The sequence below is a fragment of the Eublepharis macularius genome, chromosome 9, assembly GCF_028583425.1.
Source record: "Eublepharis macularius isolate TG4126 chromosome 9, MPM_Emac_v1.0, whole genome shotgun sequence".
Taxonomy (NCBI): domain Eukaryota; kingdom Metazoa; phylum Chordata; class Lepidosauria; order Squamata; family Eublepharidae; genus Eublepharis; species Eublepharis macularius.
This window is the reverse complement of record NC_072798.1, coordinates 76,396,754-76,420,677: the sequence shown is the minus strand read 5'-3', so window position 1 is coordinate 76,420,677 and position 23,924 is coordinate 76,396,754. Positions and strand designations below refer to the sequence as shown.

Below are 23,924 nucleotides of genomic sequence, written 5' to 3'. Positions count from 1 at the left end.
AAGTATCTTACAGGACATCATCCATGAAGACCAAAGTAGATTTTTTTACCTAAGAGGCATCTAAAGGATAATGTAAGAATAGTATTAGATATTCTGGAATATTTGGAAAAACGTAATGAAAGAAAAGCTGGTTTGATCTTCCTAGATGCTGAGAAGGCCTTTGATAATTTAAATTGGAAATTTTTGTTTAAGGTCTTGGAAGATATGGACTTTGGGGACAACTTTATAAAATAGACTAAGTCGATTTATACATCCCAGAGTTAATGAATCCATGTGGAATACAAAGAGGCACAAGACAAGGTTGCCCATTATCACGTTTGTTATTTATACTGCTTGAAGTTTTGAATAGGGACATAAGACAAGATGAGAGAATTCGAGGTGTGAGGGTGAAACAGGAGAACTAGAAATTGAAAGCCTTTGCAGATGACTTGGTGTTAGTTTTGGAGGACCCTTTGAAGGGAATTGAAACTTTAATGACAAAGTTGAAAGAATTTGGTGTAGTGGCCAGTTTTAAGGTTAATAACCAGAAAACCAAAGTCTTAGCTAAAAAAATGAAAATACAAGATCAAATGAAACTTGAGAGCAAAACAGGGTTCAAAATTGAGAAAAAGGTAAAATACTTGGGTATTATTTTGTCAAATATGAATTGTATGATATTCCAAAATAATTATATTAAGACATGGAAAGAAATTAAAAGGGATATGCTACGATGGGATAAAATGCAATTATCGTTGTTGGGAAGAATAGCTACAATTAAAATGAATGTTTTACCTAGAATGTTATTCCTATTTCAGACAATTCCAGTATTGACAACAGAGGCACCATTTAAGCAATGGCAGAAGGATATATTGAGATGTATATGGAAAGACAAAAAACCAAGGGTTAAATTTAAGGTTCTACAGGATGCAAAAGAAAGAGGAGGTTTGGGTCTACCAGATTTGAGATTATATTTTGCAGCTAACTGTTTGGTTTGGATGAAGGAATGGATACTGTTAAAAAATAGAAGACTATTGGACCTTGAAGGGCATGATTTAAAATTTGGGTGGCATGGGTATCTATGGTATGACAAAGTTAAAGCCAATGCAGAGTTTAATAATCATTATGTAAGGTGTATGAGAGTATGGAATAAATACAAACTTAGGTTTTGTTCAAAAATACCTCTCTGGCTGTCATCACAAGAAGCTCATTTTAGAAGGGAAATGGTTAGTCCACCTAAATGGACCAGGATTTATTGGAATTCTCTCAGGACCAAGTTAAAATTAAATCAAGATAGGACTTAGCAGCAGAAGGGCATGCTTGTCAGTGGTTTCCATATATGCAAATTTTGGAGAGATTCAAATTAGACAAGAGTCATTATGACTTTAAGAAATCTAAAACTGAATTTGAAATTGCCCTTTGTACAAATGATGAATATGTTATTTCACATGAACATGTTATTAAATGTACAAACTTTTGTTGAGGTTTGATAGGGAAGAAGAGCAAGTAAAAGAATGTATGAGTAAATGGACAAAAAATTGTGGACATGATATATTAATGGAGCAATGGGAAAATATGCGGACAAGAGGGTTGAAATATACATTAAGCTCTAGTATTAAAGAAATTTTTTACAAAATGATGTATCGTTGGTATATGACTCCTGAAAAATTGGCTAGAATGTATAAGGGGGCATCAAATGTATGTTGGAAATGTGCTAAACAAGAAGAGACATTTTTTCATATGCGGTGGACATGTAAGAAAGCAAAGAGTTTTTGGTTGCAGATACAATCATCGATTCAGAAGATTTTGAAGATTAAAATTCAGGTGAAACCAGAGACTTTCTGTTGGGAATAATGGACAGCCAGTTGGGAAAAAAGCTTTAGAACTTTGTTTTTATATTTTATTACGGCGGCAAGCGTATTTTATGTACAAAAGTGGAAAACTTTAACATTGCCTACAGTGGAGGAATGGTGGCCAAAAGTTTTAGAGTTTGCGTCAATGGCAAAACTTACTGCATTGATTAGAGAAAGGACATTAGTTAACTTCTTGACTGAATGGAAACCGTTTATAGACTTTTTGCATGAAATGGATAACAAGGATTTGATGACATCTGGATTTATGGATTCAGAAACATGAACAATAGAAAAAGAGGGGTTTTGTGACTAACCTAGAATAAGTGTGACTCTAGAAATGATATATACTTGTTGCGGAGAAAATCGGAACTCAACCTGTAGTGTAATTTAGGTGGGTTTTTTTCCTTTTTAATTATAGATATATGTATTGTTAGTGTGTCTTAATGTTTAGAATGTTGTGTTTTTTCTTGTTTATTGTTTATAGTTTATAGCTATTATGTTATGGTTTATAGTTTAAATAAAGAAAATTCTACCTAAAAAAATACTGATCCTTTTCTGACATTTTTAAAAGATTTTTTCATCTATATGAATTGGTAACATTTGGAACAGAAAATTCTGCTTTGGCAATATATTAATTTTAACAGAAGAAATTCTTCCTAGCCACAAAATTTTCAATCTTTCCCATCTTTGCAGATCTTCAATAATACCTGCCCAAACTTTTTGATAGTTATATTTATATAAATTGTTTTACCCCATTGCCCAAATATTTGAGAATGGTAGAACTTGTTATTGGTAAATAATCTCTTGAAACATAAAGAAATTTTCTATGGGAAAGATGGATGGAAATGTGAAAGTATACATCTTCCAGGTGTATACCTCAACAAATCTGTTTAGCTCTCTTAAGTCTAATATGGATCTAAAAGAGCCGGTTTGGTATAGTGGGTTAAGAGCAGTGGGATTCTAATCTGGAGAACCGGGTTTGATTCCCCACTCCTCCACTTGAAGCCAGCGGGGTGACCTTGGGCTAGTCACAGCTCTTTGGAGCTCTCTCAGCCTCACCCACCTCACAGGGTGATTGCTGTGGGGATAATAATAACATACTTTGTAAACTGCTCTGTGTTAAATTGCCCTGAAGGGCAGTATATAAATCGAATGTTGTTGCTGTTAAAACCACTATCCTTTTTCTGGACCAGGAAAAATCTGGAATAAAAATCCCAATTAGATGTGGGAACTTGTTGGACTGCCCCTTTCTCTAATAATGCTCTCCGTTCTATGGTTAAAGCAGGTAAAGAGGCCTGTGTAAATTTAGGAGGAAGACTCAGATACAGTAAACTGTCAAAATAAATTTTATAACCATTTTGAATGTTCTCCAACACCCATATATTTGAGGTGACAAGAGCCCATGTTGAATAAAAAAAGGCGAGTCTATCATCAAACACTACACATTGTTCCTGTTCTAGTTAGAACTGTTTTGGATTCTGAGCCTGATCCTAGTTAGAGGAGGGGTAAGTACCCTGCCTCAACTTATGTGGTGACTTTTGTCTTTGGTATTGTCCTTGGATAACAGAGGCTGAGCAGCTCTGAGGATACTGATACGGTTGATACAGCCCCTGTAAGAATGATGTTGTCTGTGAGGAAGCCTTGATCCTGATTACTGGTTTGGTGGTAGGACCACGTAAGACCTGGCGGTCTGCTGACCCTTTCACGTTTGTGGTAGTTGTCCATTTTTGTGGAGAATGTTATTTGGCCCTCAAATGTTAAGTCCTCCTACAGGTCTCTACAGCTAAAATTGCTAAGCAGAGCCATGCACGCTTCCTATGCACTATAGCCAATGCCAACGCTCTAGTTAATTAATTCGCTGTTTGGACAACCTCAATGCCTCTTCCTGAATCACCTTTACCAGAGCTCTCTGGTCGTCTGGCAGATGGTCATCGTACGCTGCCATCTTGTTCCTGAGGAATATTTAGTAAGCCCCCATAATTGCTGTACAAATCTTCCTTCCAAGCTCGTCAAGTTTCTTCACTTCTCTGTCAGTGCATTTGGAATGAGGTCCCTGACAATGTCTGGACTGTATTTCTTCGATGACTAGCAGTGGTGGGTGGGTGAACAGGAAAGGGCATTTATCCTCTTTGGTTTTATAAAGGCCCTCAGCCTTTTTGGACATGTGTGGAACAGATGCTAGCTTTTCGCTGGAAAAACTGGAAGCCCGTGGAGGATTTAGTTATAGAGTGTTGGTGTTGAAGCAATTTAGTCGGTGTAAGGCCCTCAATGGCAGATCCGAATGATTCTGCCCTGTACAGTTCTCCCACGACTATGTCATAAGCTGTTGGCATCTCCTGGTGAAACCAGGATGGGCATCTACGGGTACAGCAGGGTTGATATAGGTCTTACCTCTGAACCCGATGTCTCAGATCCAGGGTTGCTCTTGATACTTGCCCTCTTTCTCAGAATAGGAGACTGATAGCAACTTAGAATGTAATGAAGGCGTGCGTGGGGCCTTGATGATTGCAACTTCATGTGCCTCCGCCTCAATCAGACTTTGGAGGAGTGTCGAGACTTAGACCTGGCTTTCTTCCTTGGTCGCTTTGAAAACTCCAAAGTCTGTGCTTCCATTCCTTTGAATTCCTCTGTGTTCAGATCTGAGAAGACAGATGAGGCTGCATGTGTAGCAATTACAAGCACAACTGAGGATTCTCTTGATTTTGAGGTCTGTTGGATGTAGGTGTTTGAGTCAAATTAGAGGGGCTTGGAGAACCTGCGGCAGAATGATGTTGGCAGCTCTGAGGCTGCTCCGATGAGCTCCGATTTTCTGGAGCTGAATGGTATTGCCAGATCCGAGACGCTGACGTCGAGTCTGAAGGGTTCAGGGCCCTCAGTGTCAGAGCAGACGGTGGAATCGGATTTGATCATTCAGCGACTCTGCGAGAGCAAAAAATTAGCAGTTTTTGTGAAAAACTTGGTCAATGCTGACAGACTCTATTCCCACAATACAGCTTTGAGCCTAGTGGCTCTTTCTGCCCGAGTCTTGGGGGTGAAGTTGGGGGTGAAGTCCTTCCCCAGGCAGACAAGGCAAAGAGCATGCCTGTCAGTCCTCTCCATTTACAGGTACAATGAATTTCAGATGTCTCCCACTTGACTTTCTCACATGCTCGCTCTCTCCATTAGGTAATCAGTGGCCATGAGGAAGCCTTGCCCGATGCAACAAGAGGAAAAGTAGAGGAGCGTGCTGCAGAAAAACCTCTTAAACTGGTGATGAAAGAGGAACTGAAGGTTGGAGGCCTGACCTCTCCCAGAGCACAGGCTGTTTTGCCAGGAAACGGCTGTGCATGTGCTAAGGGGGGAGGTGCCCCCTAGAAGATTAAAAGCTGCAAAATAATCTCCGATTGGCAGGTCTGCGCATGCACAGTCCCCTGTGTACCTGCACAGAAGACCAACAATGAACAATATCCACAAGCAAGATATAGCACAGTAACAATTAGATTAGTAGTGACTAATCAAATTAAACCATTTGAGACACTGCAATTGTTCTTACTATACTTACCACTACATGAAATCAGACCCAGTTCTATTATCAAGATATCATCAGTTTTTTTTAAAAAAATAGCTGTGCTTTCAGCAATCCTACGCACTTTCCTCATGATTTGCTAGCTAAGAGTGAGCTTGATAGTACGTGAACTTCCCTTTCAACTTCATTTTGCTTGTTAGTCTAGGAAGGGCTAGGGAAGGTTAAAAACCTTCTCTACTGAGGAAATCTCCTCCATCAGATTTGTATAGAAACTGTTTTGATAAAGAAGCTGTACACTATCACTTTTGAATCATTCAACAAGCTCTTCCCAAAATAGATTGTTACACTCTCTCATACATATATTGGTGGTTTATGTCATCACTGAAGCTATTGTTGTCCTCAGGTTGTGTGGCACGAGCTCAACACTTTCCTCCATCGCCAAACTGGCAACATCTCATGAAAATGGAGCATTCTTCATGAGTGCAAAGAAACATGGTTCATGAGGGTTTTTCTCTCTCTCAGTAATGTCAGTTGGAGGTGATGTGAAGTCCTGCTCCCTTCATCTCCTAATCAGTATAACATGGGACACTATTCTGATAATTGATGTCGCCTCAGGGTCAAAGGAACAGATGCTTCCCCTGGGAAGCACAAAGGTGGTACAGGCATATTAATTTATTTTTTCTCTTTCTTGCCACAGAGCCTGGGAGGAAGGTGAGCCTCCAGAAGGAAAGGAGCAGCCAGGCTTTTTTCCCCCTGTCTTTGCTACACTTGGAGTTGTTTTCCTCATTTTGGAATGCCCACTGTGTGCAGCTTAATGCTAGTGGTTATAATGAGAGGTCGAAGCGTTCAATACCTATGTAAACTGAATTATACTAAACTGCAATTATAAAGTATGGTAATAGAAGAGTTACGTAAGGATCTTTATGTGAAACTGAGATACAGACATCATCACTATAAGACAAAAAATTACACTAAAGAGATATGACTTTCTGCTAGATTTTGTATATATTCTCTTACATGCTGTAAAATTGCAGGCTTTGTGTTCTCCCAGTTTTGTTACATATAATATAGAACTCTGAAGTGAAATCTTTAATTCACCTAAGGCTAGACACAGGCAGATGTTTGAACCCCCTTTCATCCTAGAATCACAGAGGTGCAGGGGCCAAAAAGTAACACTTGAAGATTGACACTTTTCATTTTACTAGATACTAAAGTTCTTAAAGTGGTAGGGAACTGTTAAATATATTCCAGAGTCCTGAATATTAAATTCTCCTGTGCTAAAATACATAGATGGCTGAGTTGTCTTTTGACTTGTGTTGTTAGAAATTCTGTATACGTGAAATAAAGTGGCACAATTTTTTCTTTCCTAGTATCTTTTCCTTGGAACTTTAAAACAAGTCAGCAATCTATGTGATTGCTTCTTTTCCTGTTGATCCACCTGCCCGAGCGTGCAAAAAAAAGGGGGGGGCACCACCACCTGCATACCTTGTATTTGTTTTGAAATAATTATTTTTGAAGAATTTCATTCCACCTTAAATTAAAGAAGGTGTGTTGGGTAAGTTCTGTCCAGTTCCTTGGCAGTTAGGACATGGTGTTCCACAGTGTTCAACTCTTTCTCCCATGCTGTTTAACATCTGCATAAAACAACTGGGAGTGGTGGGATGAAATTCTATTAATATGCAGATCACATGAAATTCCTTTCCACCTGAACTTGGCCCAGTGTCTTGGTGTAACAATGAGATGGGAAACATAGATACTTGGTTGGATCCTGCCAACTTTTCTGGTGGTGAAAAAGAAAGGAGTTCCACTTGATTGCCAAAAGAGGCTATGCTGGGGATCATGGGACCTGCACGTACAAAGGCCATTGTCAGTACAATTTTCCTTTTGGGAGCTTTTGGCCCGGGATCAGTTCTATGCACAGTCAGTAGCCCTATGGGGGGGGGGAGTTCGTCAGCTTCCTTTTCGTCAAATACTTGGCTCAAACCTTGATATTTAGGGGGAATTTGTTCTCTATCTTCCTGAGTTCACAAGGTAGTCTCAAGAAGATGGGGTGCGCTTGGGCCCCACTCTTGTTTCCAGACATGATTTCGGCATCCCCCCCCAAAACACAGCTCTCCCATTTTCCACTTCACATACGGGTCATGGTCCCATAAGCACCGTATCCCCAACACCAAGGGGAACTTGGTGGTGTCACGACAAAAGTTCTGGCTTCCCAATGATTCCCCATCCCCACAGGGACAACTTCAGTTTCATTCGAGACCCATCCATCTGCTCAAATATGATGAGATGGTCCAATTTACATACGTTCAGCACCAACCCGGTGACTGGTGCCAGAGCAGTCAAATCCCGAGTGCATCCAGAGTCAATTAACGCCCATACTCGGATGTGAGTACCCCTCAGGGGGTTAATTAAAGTCACTGGCATGTAAAGCAAGGCCCCTTTTGGTCTCACCTCTTGAGGTGCTGGTTCCTTCGTGACCTGTCGGCAGGGCCTCCTTATGACAGGTCGTTGGTGTTTCCCACCACTGGGGTGGGAGTCTACTCCTCCTCCTCCGATGGGTATCTGCTAGACCTCTCTGAACCGTCCGCCGCTTGGAGGCCAGTTGCCACTTCACTTCTTTTCTTGGGGGCTTTTTAGGTGGCTTGCTCGCCAGTGCTGTGACCTTTTCATCAAGCCGCTTCTCTCCGTAGGCTCCCTTCACCCTCCCGAGCATTTGGCGGCAAAGTGTCCCACTCCCTCACACTGTAGGCATAGGCCCCTCTTCATTCAGATGGTTCGCTCTGTGTCCAGGGAACAAAGGCTGGGGGTTCTCTTCTTCCCTCCTGCTCCTGGAAGGGGTTTCTTGGTTGTCCCCTGATGCTGCATCTTCAATAGCTTTACTACTTGGTCTCGGTTCTCCACCTCACAGGTGAGCTGGATTCATCCCAGCAGGGTTCTGGGGTCATCCTGTACCAAGGCTTTTGCCACCAAATCAGGGTTCAGCCCGGCCCAGAAAAATTCGACCTTGATCCCTTCAGTCCAGTCATGCACCTTTGCTGCGTACTGCCTAAATTCTGCAGTGTATTCTTGCATGGGCTGGTGGCTCTGCTGCATCCTTTTCAGCATTGTCCTGGCCCGCTCTTCTTCGAGCGGGTCTTCGAACTGAGCCCTCAATAATCATATGAACGTATCGAGATTCTGTAATTCCGGGGCCTGGGCCTCATATAGGGTAACATACCACTTAGCTGCTGAGTCACCCAAATGGGACGTCAGGAGATTCACCCGGCTGTGTTCATTCGGGAAAATATGGCCCCACTCTTGGAAAAATTGTATCACTTGCACAATGGAGAAGCCCAGCTCTTCAGGGTCCCCTTCAAAACGGGCGTCTATTTTACGTCGTCCAGGAGCAAGGGGCGGGAGCCCCAAGCAGAACCTCCAATGGGGCAACCGGCACTTCTTGTGGCCGCGGTGCCGCAGGGGGCGTTCTGGCAAGGTGACAGACACAGCTCTTGGTGGTAACACTGGAGGGTGAAGCGCCAGTGGTGCATCCAATCTCCTCAGCGGGATCCCCGGTGAGCCTCTCTGCAGCACGGCACCCACCTGCAGCTCTGGTACTGTATCCAAGCCCCTTGGCTTGGCAACCGATGTTCCTCACAACCCTGGCCTTGGGTCCATTTCATCTCCTTCTGCCCCAAGGCCAGCAGGTATTCCCACCGGAGGCCAGTGATGCATCATCTCTTGGAACCTTCTCATCACCTGGGCCATTTCCTTCCTGAGTTCATCCACTTCCCTCCATACAGCTTGTAACTGACCCCGGGGCAGGCCGCCGCTCATCCACGGGGTCAGAGCTTTCGGAAACATTCTTCTCCATTCCCAGCCCATCCTCCTGGGTGTTTTTACCCGAGCTTCAGTTTCCGACTGGCTTGTCTGACTCTAGGGAAGGGGCCCTTCCAAGGCTGCTCTCATTCACCCCCTTATGGGTCCAGACAGTGCCAATAAATCACATCTTATCTCATCACTTCCAATTCTTGACGGAGAGTTGACACTGGGCTGACCACATCTTCTCTCAGTCTTGGGGATTCCTCTGGGGATTCTCTACTAAGGAACAATCTTCCCAAATACTTTTCCAATGTCTCCCAACGTCTGTAGCTCCAGGGGGGGGGGCAGGTGACATTCCCCCACGGTAGGTAACTGTCTTGCCAAAAGAGTGAGCTAACATGGTGCTCCACCCTCATGGTCCACTTTAAGATCGCTTCGTCTCCCACCAGCACAGCGGCTGCTTCACCGAACCCACGCAGCTCTGTGGGGTCTTTAGGATAGTTTGAAGTTTCATCTGGTTTCTTGGGGATTCCCACAGCTGGGTGGCCCGCCATAGTGCAGGTGGCCTTGTTTGCGGTCCTGGTTCCAGAAGTACGCACTTCTGCCAAAATGTCAGTCCCTGGGAGGTAGATCCCCCAAGTTCTCCACAGCAACAACACAGGTGTATTGGTTAAAGTAACTTTATTAGAGATCCATCAAGTTCAAAATGCTGAAACAATGGGATTGGCAGAAGTGACATAAATGGGGTTGGTAGTGTTAGTTATAGGGAAGATTCCAGCCTTCAGGACAGTGACTGTTAAAGTTCTGGCATGAAGGAGCCAGGGGAGAAAATAGGTTTAGACAGAGCAAAGAATGAAATCATCTCAGTTCCCAAGAAGGATACATCTCGAGCCAGCCACAGCTGGCATTCAAGGACACTTGCTCGAAATGGCAGGGAAAGAGAAAGTAAATACTTGCAAGATAACCCACTGGCTTAGCATCAATAAGAAACTTCCCATGTTCTCAGAGGATCAGCACATAACATAGAATACATACATGGCAGATATGCAGGATGGCATATATGACAGCCATGCAGAGTGTGAGCTGTAACATGGAGAGGAACAGATTGAGTAAAAAAGCTAGTAGGCTCTAGCCCTCTGCTGGCTTTTGTTAGAGTTGATCTTTGATTTGGCAGACAGCTTACTGCAAATGAAATTGCATTGCTCCTAAAGGAACAGAGATGGAGTGCGGTTAGATGTGGGCCTGCAGTTGCATCTATGGTACAGCTCTTTTCAATGGTTAGGGTTATGTTGTTAGAAATGGCTTGGATGATGCTTTGGTAAAGGGACAAGGACTGTAGACTATACTACTGGGGAATGTCTGTGATCATTAATTATTAACAAGAAAGTTCAACAGGTACAGTAAACAACTCAAGCTGGGAAGACATCCAACAGGTAAGCTTCCAATTCAACAAGAGCAGCAAGAAATTCCAACTAGGAAGACATCTAACAGGTAGGCTTCCACAGTATAACACAATCAGAAACAAAGTAAGTACTATATTCTTATATTTGTATGTACCTGTCCTTTACATATCAACAGATGCAGTGAGAAACTCCAACTGGGAAGACATCCAACAGGTAAGCTTCCACAGTATAACACAATCAGAAACAAGGTAAGTACTCTATTCTTATAGTTGTATGTACATGTCCTTTACAGTAAGCTTCTTTTTCCTTTTAAGGTGGTACCGGTGGTGTCAGGATGTCAGAAAACGCTCCCTTGTCACCCAACATACAGGGCTGGCAGGATACCTGATGTTTCATTAATGTAACCTCCTCAGGGATGAAAACTTGATCCACCTTACAAACATTACAGGAAAGAAATCTTACAGTGCCATGAGACAATGACTCAAATGCGGCGTCCCAGCCTGTTGGATGTCTTCCCAGCTTGAGTTGTTTACTGTACCTGTTGAACTTCCTTGTAAATAATTAATAATCACAAAGATTTTTCAGTGAATTGTTTATTGGTTTATAATGATCCATGTAGTGTAAGTGTATGTATAGAAGGTAATGTGAATTCTATACTCTTAATATATTCAATATATACCTTCACTTTGACCTTCATTGCTTTTTCATTTATTTGATTTATTTTTGCCTTCCTACATGTGTGGTTTTCCACGTTCTAATAGGTTGTATTTACTGGTAGGAGCCTCTTTGTATTTTTGTCTTTGTCGATTTTTATGCTGGCAATAACTATCTGTGATTACTGTTCCTCGTGAACAGTATGTGCGTTGGATGGAGAGGTCATAACATTTACACAGTTAGCTCCCCTGTTACCACAAAGGCTACAGACATGTGTACTATCAACAGTTTCTCCCAATGGCATTGCCATTAAAATGCTCCTTCCCATCCACAACGGTCAACATGTGAAGGAGAGAAACCCTATCAGCTGTAAGCCTTCTTTTACTACAAACAGATGTGATCATTTCCCTCCACATGTGTAATCTTCCTATTGTAGAACATACTACGTACCATGGTAGATGGTGCACTGAAAGAAATAAGCACTCATTCAAAGCCCCCATCAATGTCATCTGTAATTGGGCTGGTCCTAATAAAGGTATTGCATGGATTCTGTACTTGTCTTTTTGGATTTTACTTTTGGACCAACATGGCTGTAAACGACTCATCACTACCATGTATGTGTCATAGCAATGTAATCCTAGCTTAGAATCCCTTCACAACAATAGAGGCAATATTAGAGCAAATAACAGAACTTGAAAATAAGTTCAAGATGGGTAGCCATGAAGAAGTGAGCTGTAGCTCATGAAAGCTCATACTCTACCACAATTTTTGTTACTTATAGGTGCTACTGGACTCTTGCTGTTTTCTACTGAGAGTAAGTTGTTTTAGGATTTCAGCTAATTTCCTCTTTCCGTTCATTTATATTAAATGAAATGGTCCCCAATCACAAAAAAAACCTGGTTTCTCTAACCAGGTAATGAATAAGCCTTGAAATGTTAAGATATGATACTCTGTTTTCAGTCCACTACGTATGGGCAAGCGATATGCAGGAAAACCTGAAACAGGATTCTCCTGTAAATGCCTTCTGATTAAAAAATAAATGAATGAAAAAATACATGGGCTGACTCAAGAATAAAGTTGGTAAAAAAAAAAAGCCCAAACACAATATTAACACCAAAAGCACCGAAATGGAACGGCAACAAGACAAAAGTTGCGAACTGGAAATAAGCTGAGAGTCATCTGCTGGTTTATATACCTTGTGACAGCGACTGGACAGGAAGAGCAGACTGGCCGGGTGGAATGGAGATGAGTCCCTGACGCTGAAGATTCAGCAGATGTTGCTGCTGTTGCAGTTGTTGCATCTGGAGGAGTTGCTGCTGGAAGACAAGCTGCTGGGCTGCCAACTGCTGTTGTTGCTGCTGCTACATATATATATATATACACACACACACACACACACAACAACACCCCCCCATACACATACACACACACACGCACACACACACACACATATATATATATATAGAAAAAAGAGACAAATGCAGCAGAGAGTAAAGCCTGCAGTCAAAACTGTCATGAAAGGAAGTGTCAACTAAATTGGCTTTCCCTCTTATTAAATACTAACATTATTTGCAGAAATGGTGAGAATTTGATTCCCCCCCACCCCGCTTTATTTTTATTTTGGAGTTATTCAGCAACTGAGTTTCTAAAGGAAATGGGCAAGATGCTCTTAACACCTTTCTTCAACAAAGGGTCAGAAGGGAGCTGCTCCAAAACTAGAGGGGGGGGGGGAGAATCACATTTCATGATAGATGATAAATTTATCTAGGCTAAAAGTGTAACTCTTTACAACAGTCAGTGATTCAAAGGCGCTCTTGTTTTTCCAGCTGAATAAGTATGATCCGCAGTGGCCCATAAATGAAGTCTCCAGTGATCTATTAGTAAACTGGGATGTAGCCTTCATTTTACTGGCCTGTTAGCTCCTTTGCTGCTCTTTTTTCGGGGGTGGGAATATATTAAAAACCTAGCATTATACTTGAGGAAAAGCAGAGCCCCCTGTTATAAAGGGAAAAGCATGACTTCCAATTTTTTGAGGCATTGCAAGACAAACTGGAGTTCTTCAGACTCAGGAGGGGAGAAGGATATAGTCACACTTCAGAGAAAGATAAGCTGCTGCGGAAGACCTTTCCTTTTTTTGAGTTTAGAGAAAAGAAAAACTTCTGATGCGCTCACTGGAAAACAGACTGCATAATGGAGCAAGTCATGTGGATTGCCCAGAGCCTCGGGAGAAATAAGGGAGCAATTTCTATTCCATAGCTGATGGCTGTCTGAAATTCTATTCACAAATCCAAACAGAAACAAAGCCTCGGGAGGTCAGGACCATTTCCTGCACGTTTGCATAATGGGCAGCTACAAGACAACGTCTACGATACCTGCTGATCAATTTAACTACTTCAACATGTTTTGTTTGTATTATGTTTATATTTGATGCAGTTTGCTGACAAGTGCAAGCTAGGCCTGAGAAGCTAGCTTGTCAGGTTGATTTATGAGCACATCAAACTGTAACTTTCCCCTCACCACTCCAAACATACAGTAGCAGTTCATTAATCAGGGTCTGCAACTTTGAAATCTATGCCCAGAGTTTTTTCTCCCTCTCCCCCAGCCCAGCTTTCCTTTTCTAAATAATGGACTCAATTTGCATGATCTGTATCCTCTGCCACAAAGACAAAGGAGGTCTCTTTCATCAGCTCATGACCAAATAATCAGTAGTTTGCCCATTGCCCAACAGGACTGATTGGCGAACTTTAGAGGATGGCTGAAAGGCAAGCTGCCAAGTCCTATGGTAACAAAAAAGGGAGAGCTGCAGAGTTCTACTTCTATGGCTATCAGACTTAGGGCCAAACTAGTTGTTACATTTTCTAAAAAAGTCAGTTCTGGGTTTCCAGGAGTCGACTCCCTCTCTCTGCAGCCCCACAACAGCTGTGGGGACTGATTAAAAATAAAGGAGAACCTGATTGCACTAGCAAACGTGATGGAGGGGAGGCTCTTGCCTTCCCTTCTGTGACGTTTGCTAACCAAAAACAGTGCTGGGGGGAAGTTATTTCCCCCTTTTGGGCTGCTCCACATGTACAGATTACTGCATATATGTACTGGGGAAGCCAGATTTGACACTTCAACAATGTAACACTTAATTTGTCCCTTAGTGAAAATGTAGAATGGCCCTTCCATACAAAAGGACTGATGGCCATACTGATCCTATAGAAAGAGAAATAGAGGAACACTCTTTGTTGGACCACCCAGCACTTTAAAGCCAATAGAAAAAAAGACAAAAGCAAGCAAAATAAGTAGTCAGCAAATAAAGGACAAGCTTTTGATTGATGAGAGGTCTATGTCACTCACAAGCTTGTATTATCCTTCAGTTATTTAATGGTGTGCACATGTGTATATGGTCATTTCACTAATTGTCTGTGCCACTTCAGCTTGATTTTTTCTCCATGCAATGTTCCCCAAGGTCACTTTTACACAGCGAACACCTTGTATGAACCGGACTCTCCAGATACAGCTGCCGTTACCTGGTGGTGACTTCTGCTACTGCAGCTGTGCATTTTTTTGCCTTCTAGTGTCATAGGAATCACCCTGAGAAGCAGACACTGTATCCCCAGAGAGTCTGGTTCGTATCATTCATTCACTGTGTGAATATGTCCACAAATACAAAAGTGTCTGTGTAAACTAGCTGTGTGCTGTATCAACACCAATAGATTTTCCTAAAGATAATCTTTAAAATACAGGATCTAGGCCCTTTTTTCATTCCCTGCCCAGTCCCCAGCAATGATTTATCAATTGACTGTTTAAGAATCTAACCTCTTTCACTTGCTTTCCTGGATGCTGCTGCTGCTGCTGCTGCTGCTGCTGCTGCTGCTGCTGTTGCTGCTGTTGCTGCTGTTGCTGCTGCTGCTGCTGCTGCTGCTGCTGCTGCTGCAAAAGCTGAAGATGTAACTGCTCTTGCTGTTTCTTGTAAAACTCTTGAAGTTGTTGCTGAATAAATCATTTTGACTTTGATAAATAATGGCAGTTTCAAATACTATAAAAAAAATCTCCTAAACTCTTATAGATTGACTGTGTGGCAGGGTGGTCATTAGGATTCACCTCAGAACAAAAATGTAGCTTGAAGAGAAAGATCTGCATACATTTTTTTCCCAAGGCAGCTCTGAAATTTTCCATTGCAGATTCCAAAATATCCTAAACAAAAGGATATTTATTCTAAAAAGCATGCAGCAGGGCCTAGCTCACTCCCCAAATTACCACACATATTCAACATCATTCTGACATTTAAAAATGTAGCCTCAGGTAGAAAGTCCTCTAACCCATAAAGTTCCAGCAAGGTCAAACAAAATTGCCCATTCTTAGTGGGACAGAGAGTGGAAAGTTAATTATTCTGTCACCTGTTCAGCAGGATGTCAGATTTACTAAAATGATCCAATTGTTATCATCACGATATTCACCATTAACTGTTTAAACAAGGAGTCCCCAATGTAGTGCCCATGGGCACCATGGTGCCCACCAACATCTTTCTTGGCAACTTCCAAATGTATTATAAAAAGTGAGTAAGGCCAGAAGCCTAGCAAGGCTTCTGATTGGACACTGAAGATATGATTGGCTGTGTAGTTTTTAAAAAAATTGCTTTGGCAACAGGTGCCTCACAGCAGAAGGATCTTCACTGTGTGACTGAAGATGAGCTGTGCCCTTACACTGTGGTTAGCTCTGCCTCCTACCACAGCCATTTTGTGGCTGGCTCCACTTCTTGTGGCAGCCATTTTGTGTTAGCACCCATCGCCATGTCAGAATTCTCTCCAAATTCAAAAAGGTTGGGAACCCCTGGTTTAAACATACTAACAACAAATACATTATTTTCTTTACTATAATTAAACATATATCCACAAACAGGCAAAATGGGAATGCATGTTACAGGGACGCATAACTGCTGACAGTGTTTTTGTTGTAAGAAGGTTTTAGGGAATCTTGGCTTATGTACCATATTTTGAGCTGAGTGAACAACCACCTGCCCTTCTCTTTCCAATCTCAGTTTTAGAAGAAGTAAAAAAAAAGAGAGAGAAAGAGAGGAAAATTAAATAAAATTACTTTTCCTTTTGACAAAACAAGCTGGTAAATTCAAATTTCTTAACTGCATTCCACTCATATGATTAAAAGGAGCACTAAAGTGTTACGAATTTTAAAGCAACAATTATCTGCAAGTGTATTTACATTTTCTTTGACATGCTATAACTCAAATGCAGTCTAAGCTCCTGAAAATTTAAATATTGATCTGTTCTCTCTTTGCCCTGCATCTGTCCTTGCTGTGTTTATTTAAAGTTGTAAAACTGACATTCTTCTTCCAACAGACATTTGGAACAGAGGTTGAAGAAGTCGGACATATATTTGTATCTTGTATTTGCTAGCATGAGCATATTTGATAAATTGGGGGGGGGGTTGTACGTAAGAGTGGGGTGTGAAGAAGGCTGAGGTATGCTATAGGTCATAAAGGTGCACAACATTACCTGTTGTAACATAACTGCTTGTTGTTGTTGGAGAAGTGCTTGAAGCTGCTGTGGAGATAAAACTTGCTGCTGGAGAATTTGCTGCATTTGCTGAGGGGTGATCACCTGGGGAGTCATCATGGCCACTGACACAGGTACCTGAAGAAGGAAAGATGGCCAATGTATTGAGACACACATTTCTCATATACCTGGAGATTGTATTTTTAAATAACCTTGTACTAAAATTATTTGCTTTATAGGAGATAAAACATATTTAATATCAACATATTCTCTTCAAGTTCTCTATTTATTTAATAACCCACAGAAAAATAGCTTACTCTAAACACACTGTGACTTCCAAAACATCAGATATATTCCTGTTCAGGGCCACTAAGAGGGGAATGGAGGAAGGCCATCTGGCCTAGGCCTCAAGTTCAAAACGGGGCATCAAATTTAGGTACTTGTTAATATTCTGGCATTGGATAAGTTTCACGACAAGTTTTTATGCACATCATGTGTAGTCATTTTTCTATTTTTTTTATTAATCCAAATTTAATACAAGAAATGATAAAACCGTATAACACAAACAAGAAAGGTATTAAAACTAAACCATAAAAGAAATTATCAAAATCACTCTTGGCTAGGGCTGTACTATTCAGGTTTCACTTTGGGTAAAGCTACCTGAAGCAAACTTGAGTCGGCAAGCTTCAGTATTCCCGAAGTGGAGCCAGCATGCTGGCCCCGCTTCAGAATACCAAAGCAAAGCTTTCCGAAGCATTTGGAAATGCTTCGGAAAGCTTCGGGGCTTGTTTAAAGGACCCTGCCGCTGCTTGCAAGCAGCGGCGGGGGGCTTTAGACATCAACCCCCCACCTACCTTGTGGTGGCTCCGGGCCGGCTCCTCTGCCGCCACCATGCCACCGCCCAAGCCTGCGGGCTGGTGGGGAAGGCCGGAGCCACCTCCTCTGGTCCTTCCTGCTCCTCAAATGGCCGTGGCACGACGGCAGCGTGGCGGACATTTGAAGGGCAGGAAGGGCCGGAGGAGGCAGCTCTGGCCTTCCCCACCACCCCGCAGGCTTGGGCAGTGGTGGGGCGGCGGCAGAGGAGCTGGCTGGCTCCAGGCCGTGCTGCCCAGCTCACGACCCTCCTGCCACCAGGTAAGTGGGTGGGGGTTGGAGGGGTCTCCCCAGGGGGGTGGGGGTAGAGGGGTTGCCCCAGGGAGGATGGGGAGTGGTAGGGAGTTTCCCCCCTTCACTTCAGTATGCTCCGAATCTTCACAGAGCATACCGAAGCGATTCCCGAACCCCAAATCTGAAGTGGCTTGCCACTTCAGATTTGGGGGTATTTCGAATCGGTTACCCGCTTCGGGTAAACCCAAAGTAGGAATACCAAATCTCCCCACCCATGCACAGCCCTACTCTTTGCAAATTGTTTAAAACCCAAGAATTACAATAAACAAGCATTTAACTTTTGTTGCATTGGGGGAGTTACTTCTTTGGCATTTAAAACATCTAAAATTGGTTTCCATATTTCATCATATTCAAATAAAGGGACTGCCATATGCAAGTTCCCAAAAAACGGATTGTGCATAATCCTATCCATCAAATATTGCTCCCAGATTTTCTGATATCATTTTTTTAGCAATGGGCCTTTGAGGGATTTCCAATTCCCAGCAATGACCAGACGAGCAGAGGCAACTAATATTGAAACAAGAGATCTGTATTCCTATGTAGTACAGAGTTGGGCCAAAAATCCAATAGGAAAAATTCTGGGGAGTATGGCAACGAAAGACCCATCATGTTGAATATCTCTTTGTGAACCACTCCAAAATTCCTGAACAAAATGGCATTCCCACCACATATGTAGGGTCATGCCTTCCTGCTTGCAAGATCTCCAACACAGAGGGCTCAACAACCTGTTCATCTGATTTAATTTATGTAGTGTTAAATACCAATTGGACAGCAGCTTGTAAAATTGGAGTTTAATATTCCAACAACTAGATTTGTTGGAAGGGGAATTCCATGTATGTTTCCAATCAGATTCCGAGAAAACCCGTTTTAAAGAATCAGACCATTTTTTTTTGGTATGGCAGAGGTTCTTTATGTATCACCCTTTTCTATTTTTAATATGGATAGCCCAGGGACCTCAAAATCAGAATGTTGTCCAGGCCACTTCTGGAAAAATCAGAATGTTGTCCAGGCCACTCAGAAGGGGCCTGTTCCTGTTGACCCACAAGTCATGACATCCCAATATTTCCCTGTCTCTAGGCACGTTACAGAGATGTGTTGCTAAAGATACAGAACTGGTGGGAAAACGTGGAATGTTGTGATGTAACAAGGTGAGGAAAGTTTTACTAGATTTTATGTAATAGCGAGGAACTAGGTGCATAGTTGATATTTTTGGCAACTGTGTTCAGAATACTGTTTAGTTTAGCCTCCACTTCAACATAATAATTTGTGAGGTAGATAGATCCTGTTCTTGCTGTCTCTTGAATAATAGTAAGCATCTTGTTCTAATATTCCTTTATCATTTTACAATTCCTCAAAAGAAGGAGATTTGCCTCTTTCACTTGGTACATTCAGAGGGTTTTAGTACTGAGGCTACGTTAAACAACCTGCACACCAAATTCTAGTTGTTTATCTAATGTGCATCCCTGACCTGGATAGCCCAGGTGAGCCTTATCTCAGAAGCTAAGCAGTGTTGGCCTTGGTTAGTAATTGGATGGCAGACCTCCAACAAAGACCAGGGTTGGAGAGGCAGGCAATGGCAAACCACCCACCTCTGATAGTTTCTTGTCATGAAAACCCCACCAGGGGTTGCCGCAAGTCAGCTATGATGTGAAGGCACCACTCATACACATCTACTAGGTACCTTCACATTTTTAATACCCACAAGTGTTCTTATACACAGATTTAATACTGTTAAGTTTCTGTTGAGTATCGATCTATTAAGACTCCAGAAATCAAGATTAAAAGTTTATATTTCATGTCTTGTGAATTTCTGCTTGATGTCATGAATGTTGGCTATTATAAATACGTATTTTAAAAACAGATGATCGTATGACTGAGCTCTCAACAGTTTACAATCCATCCAGTTATGTGTCATAATACTACAATAACAAATGGATATAGAACCTAGATTGTTTTGAAAGATATAAAAGACAACCACATACAATCATGCTGCAAAAGTTCTTTTGGACAATATATATATATTTGATGAAAACGTATATTTTAATCTTCTGCTCTTGCTACATGTCTTTTATGAAAACAGAAAAATCTCTGAAATTAATTACACTCAGACCACCATTCAAAAGTGCCAATGTTTTTGTCCTCTGGTTTTAAAAAAAATTCATGTGATCTGATTGAAAGAACATGTTTATTCAGAAAACAAATATTTGCATAAACTTGACCTGAGCATGGCTGTCAGTTATAGGAAGTTTGGGAGATCATTAATTCACAGGGTCACCATAAGATGGAACTGACTTGATGGCACATAACATGCATGCTGCTCTGACTGCTTATCTGGAACCCTGATTTAGGCTTGTCAGGGCCCTCAGGGGCCATAGCAGAGGTGCCAGGTGTGTGTGCAGGATATTTACCTCCCCCACCCCCGAGCACTCCTACACTCATTCTCATACCAGAAAATGATGTTGTTTTCCAGTACAACAGAGGAGGCTGCAGGGCATGCTGAAACCCAAGTGAGTAAAAATCATATCATAGGGGGCGATACTCTCCCCGATGTTATTTAACATCTACATGCACCCCCTTGCCCAGTTGGTGCGGAGGTTTGGGCTGGGTTGTCATCAATACGCGGATGACACCCAGCTTTTTCTGTTGATGGACGGCCAGCCAGACACAGCCCCGGACAATCTGGCCAAAGCTCTGGAGGCTGTGACGGCATGGTTGAAACAGAGCAGGCTGAAATTGAACCCGGTGAAGTCGGAGGTCCTGCAGCTGGGACGGGGGCTGTCGGATGTTGGGATCCAGCTCCCTGCCCTGGATGGGACACCACTGGCAACTTTGCCAGTGCTGAAGAGTCTGGGCGTGCTCCTGGATGCCTCCCTGTCGATGGAGGCCCAGGTCATGGCGGTTGCCAAGTCTGCATTTTTCCATCTCCGTCAGATCTGAGGGCTTGTGATGAGGCTTTTAACCCCCAATTTATGTGTGATCTATCAGAGAACTTTATTTGAACTAAAATCTGAGGAGATCTGGGGAAGCTCTGCCATCTCAAATAACAGCTATTGCATACAAACTGTTTGAACGGATGGCTTTCATAAAGGCTTAGGAAAATGGAGGCCGAAGACAAAAATATTTATATAAAGACACTGCAAGCCACAATTTCAATTGTGATATTTGGCCACTAGTCAGATTCAGCTATTACCTGTTGGGATTATTTATGTGTACCTGAAGTTCTTGTGTCTCTCCCCCCACTCCCCGCCCCGTTACAGGTCTTGACAGCTGAAGTAACCTCCAAAGAGTTCTTTTTTGTGGCCACTGTCATTTTATGGGCCAAGAGACAGTGGGCCCTCCAGTGCTGAAACACATCTGAGCATTAGAAACTTTGCCTCTACTGAATGATATGGAAATTCAGGAATGTGTCCCTAGTTGCTGCTTTACCTGTATTAGTGTTTTGTAGTTGGTTTGTACCTTCAGCTCTTACTTATTCACCTCAGTGAAAATGATACAATATGCACCTCAGGACTTTTATTGAGCTTACATATCTACAGGTATGTGGAAATAATTAAGTGCACATTTTCAGGTTTGTTTATTTTATGGCTGGATATTTTAAAGGGGATGATTTGTATGTGTGTGTGTGTGTTGCTTTCAAACCCAAATGCATAGATAAAGTAAGGTGGATAAACAGTATGGGGTGCTGTTTTTCCCTATGAAGACATCAGCTGTACCAGGTGACAGGGTGCATTTATCTCACGTAGGTTGTGACATGTTCTTAATTGATCTGCAGTAGCCTGTGCCAAACCTGGAGCAGGGTGGCATTGCCCAGCACCTGAAGTGACTATAGGATGTTGGAACAGAGAATTAAGGTTTAAGTTAATTAGGTTTTGTTGCTGCAGGTCAGTTGTTAATAAAATCAACATTAGATTAATCCAGCATTTCATTCTGTGATATGTGGGTAACTGACTAGATGCACTGTGGTGTGTCCACCAAAGCAGCAATTTGCTGCTAGGGTTTGGCATAGGAGGAAATGGGAAGTCTCAACTGAATACCTAAGAGGATCCCTCCATGGGCATGTGGAGGGGAATTATTGCTTTAAAATATGTTTATTTCTGTTCATTAAATTTTAATGTTGTATTCTAGAATTGCTTTTAGATATTTATTACCTGTGCCCTTGGAAGAAGCCATAGAAAAATCTGTTTATCCTTCATTTATCACAAACAGCCTTTGAACAGATTTGCAGCTGCCCACTAGATGTGGCAATAGAGTTTTGTTTCTTTGTGGCAGTGGAGCTTCATATCTTTTGCCTTTAGTGTTTTCCATCTGCACATTTGGTGAGATGATTTTATCCGGAAGCCATGAAGGGTCAAGTTATATAATTAAATGATATATAGTGGTGGTGGTTGTTATGCCTTTCATAAAGGGTGTGCAAATGTACATGTGCAAAATAATGTCAGTAACGTGGCCTTAAAAGAATACCAAATAAAGACTTTAAACATACAGTATTTATAATCACTGGCTGGTTTGCTTACTATTTATTCATATAACTGGCTGATGAGAAGTGTTCTGCAATAACAGGTTTGTTGAGGAGGGGGAAAGTTGGACTCCCATTAGGCTGTGTGAGAATGTGCATGAGAGAAACACTACAGATTATGCTGTACTATACTGGCTGAATACATGAAAAGTAACCCAGAAAACAGTCTTGAGCTCTTTATGAACTGAATTGACCAATGAAAAACTGGCCCCCTGTTTGCAACCAGTTAACAGACCATCTGCTGAAACAGCTGGGGTTTGAGCATCCTTAGAGGAAACACTGAAGACTAACAAATATATTTGACAGCTATGGGATTCTACAACTTTTCATGGCATGTCTGCAGAAAGTTTTACCAAATGTTTCTGTAATCACACCATAGTGTCTGACATAGTAACTCCATAGCATTTGACCTGAAGCTTCATCAAGGGCTTCTGAGTAAATTGAACAGTCATGGGGTAAGAGGACATGCCCTTTCATGGATTCCTAACAGATTAAAAAAGAGGTAGCAAGGAACAGGAATAAATGGACAGTTTAAGCAGTGGAGAAACATGAGCAGTGGAGTACCCCAGGGATCCGTTTTAGAACCTATTTAATTTATTTAGAAATGACTTTTAGGCAGGGTTGCAGAGTGGTAAGCTGCAATACTACAGACCAAGCTCTGCTCATGACCTGAGTTCAATTCTGGCGGAAGCCTGTTTCAAGTAGCCAGCTCAAGGTTGACTCAGCCTTCCATCCTTCCAAGGTCAGTAAAATGAGTACCCAGTTTCCTGGGGGTAAAGTGTAGATGACTGGGGAAGGCAATGGCAAACCATTTGTAAAAAGTCTGCCAAGAAAACGTTGCGATGCGCAGGGGCGGCACCAGAGTTTCTGGCACTCCCCGGACTGCGTGATGACATCACAGTGTGATGACGTCATCACGCAGCAAGCTGGCCCCATTGGCCAGTGGGTGTCTGGGACAGCACGCGGAGGCTGCCCGCACTCCCAGTTGGGCACGGTGGGTGGCTGGGGAGGTTCTGCATGCTGCTCTGGACGCCTGCCATGTCTGGCCCTCGGCTGCTGCGACCGGCCGGGGATATGTGTTGGTGGCGGTGGCAGCGCGGGGCTGGCCAGCTGCAGCAGCTGCAGGCCAGGCGTGCCAGCTCTGTGGTGCGTGCCTCTGCCCCCGGCACCCCCTCCGGCGCCCCCTTCGGTGCATCAGTGCCCGTGGCGCCTACCTCACTGCCTCAATGGTGGCGCAAGCCCTGGTGATGCAACATCCCCCCATGGGTCAGTAATGACTCAGTGCTTGCACAGGGGTCTACCTTTATCTTTTACCTTATTCAATTGTTTAAAATAATGAAAATACAAGAAGATTGTAACAAGCTCTAAAAAAAAAGATCTCAAAACTGGGCATATAAACAACAAAGCAGCAGATGAATTCACTGTAAATAAAAAGTGATGCATATTGGGGCAAAAATCTTAATTACCAATATGCAAATATACACTGATGGGGTCTGAACTGTACTGTAGTAAATGACCAACCAAAAACCCTTGCTGAAAACTTCAATTCTAAGGGAG

The 23,924-nt window shown here is 42.5% G+C and overlaps 1 protein-coding gene across 1 annotated transcript in view; it reads right to left on the bottom strand.

Moving 5' to 3' along the window:
* The window catches only part of FOXP2 (forkhead box P2), a 316,762-nt gene that overhangs the window by 89,628 nt on the left and 203,210 nt on the right, over nt 1-23,924 (bottom strand). The window contains exons 3-5 of the mRNA XM_054987876.1: nt 16,685-16,822; nt 14,991-15,164; nt 12,385-12,550 (exon numbers count right to left, since the gene is read on the bottom strand). Of these exons, the coding sequence (XP_054843851.1) occupies nt 12,385-12,550; nt 14,991-15,164; nt 16,685-16,822 (478 nt within the window). The remainder of the gene's footprint in view (nt 1-12,384; nt 12,551-14,990; nt 15,165-16,684; nt 16,823-23,924) is intronic.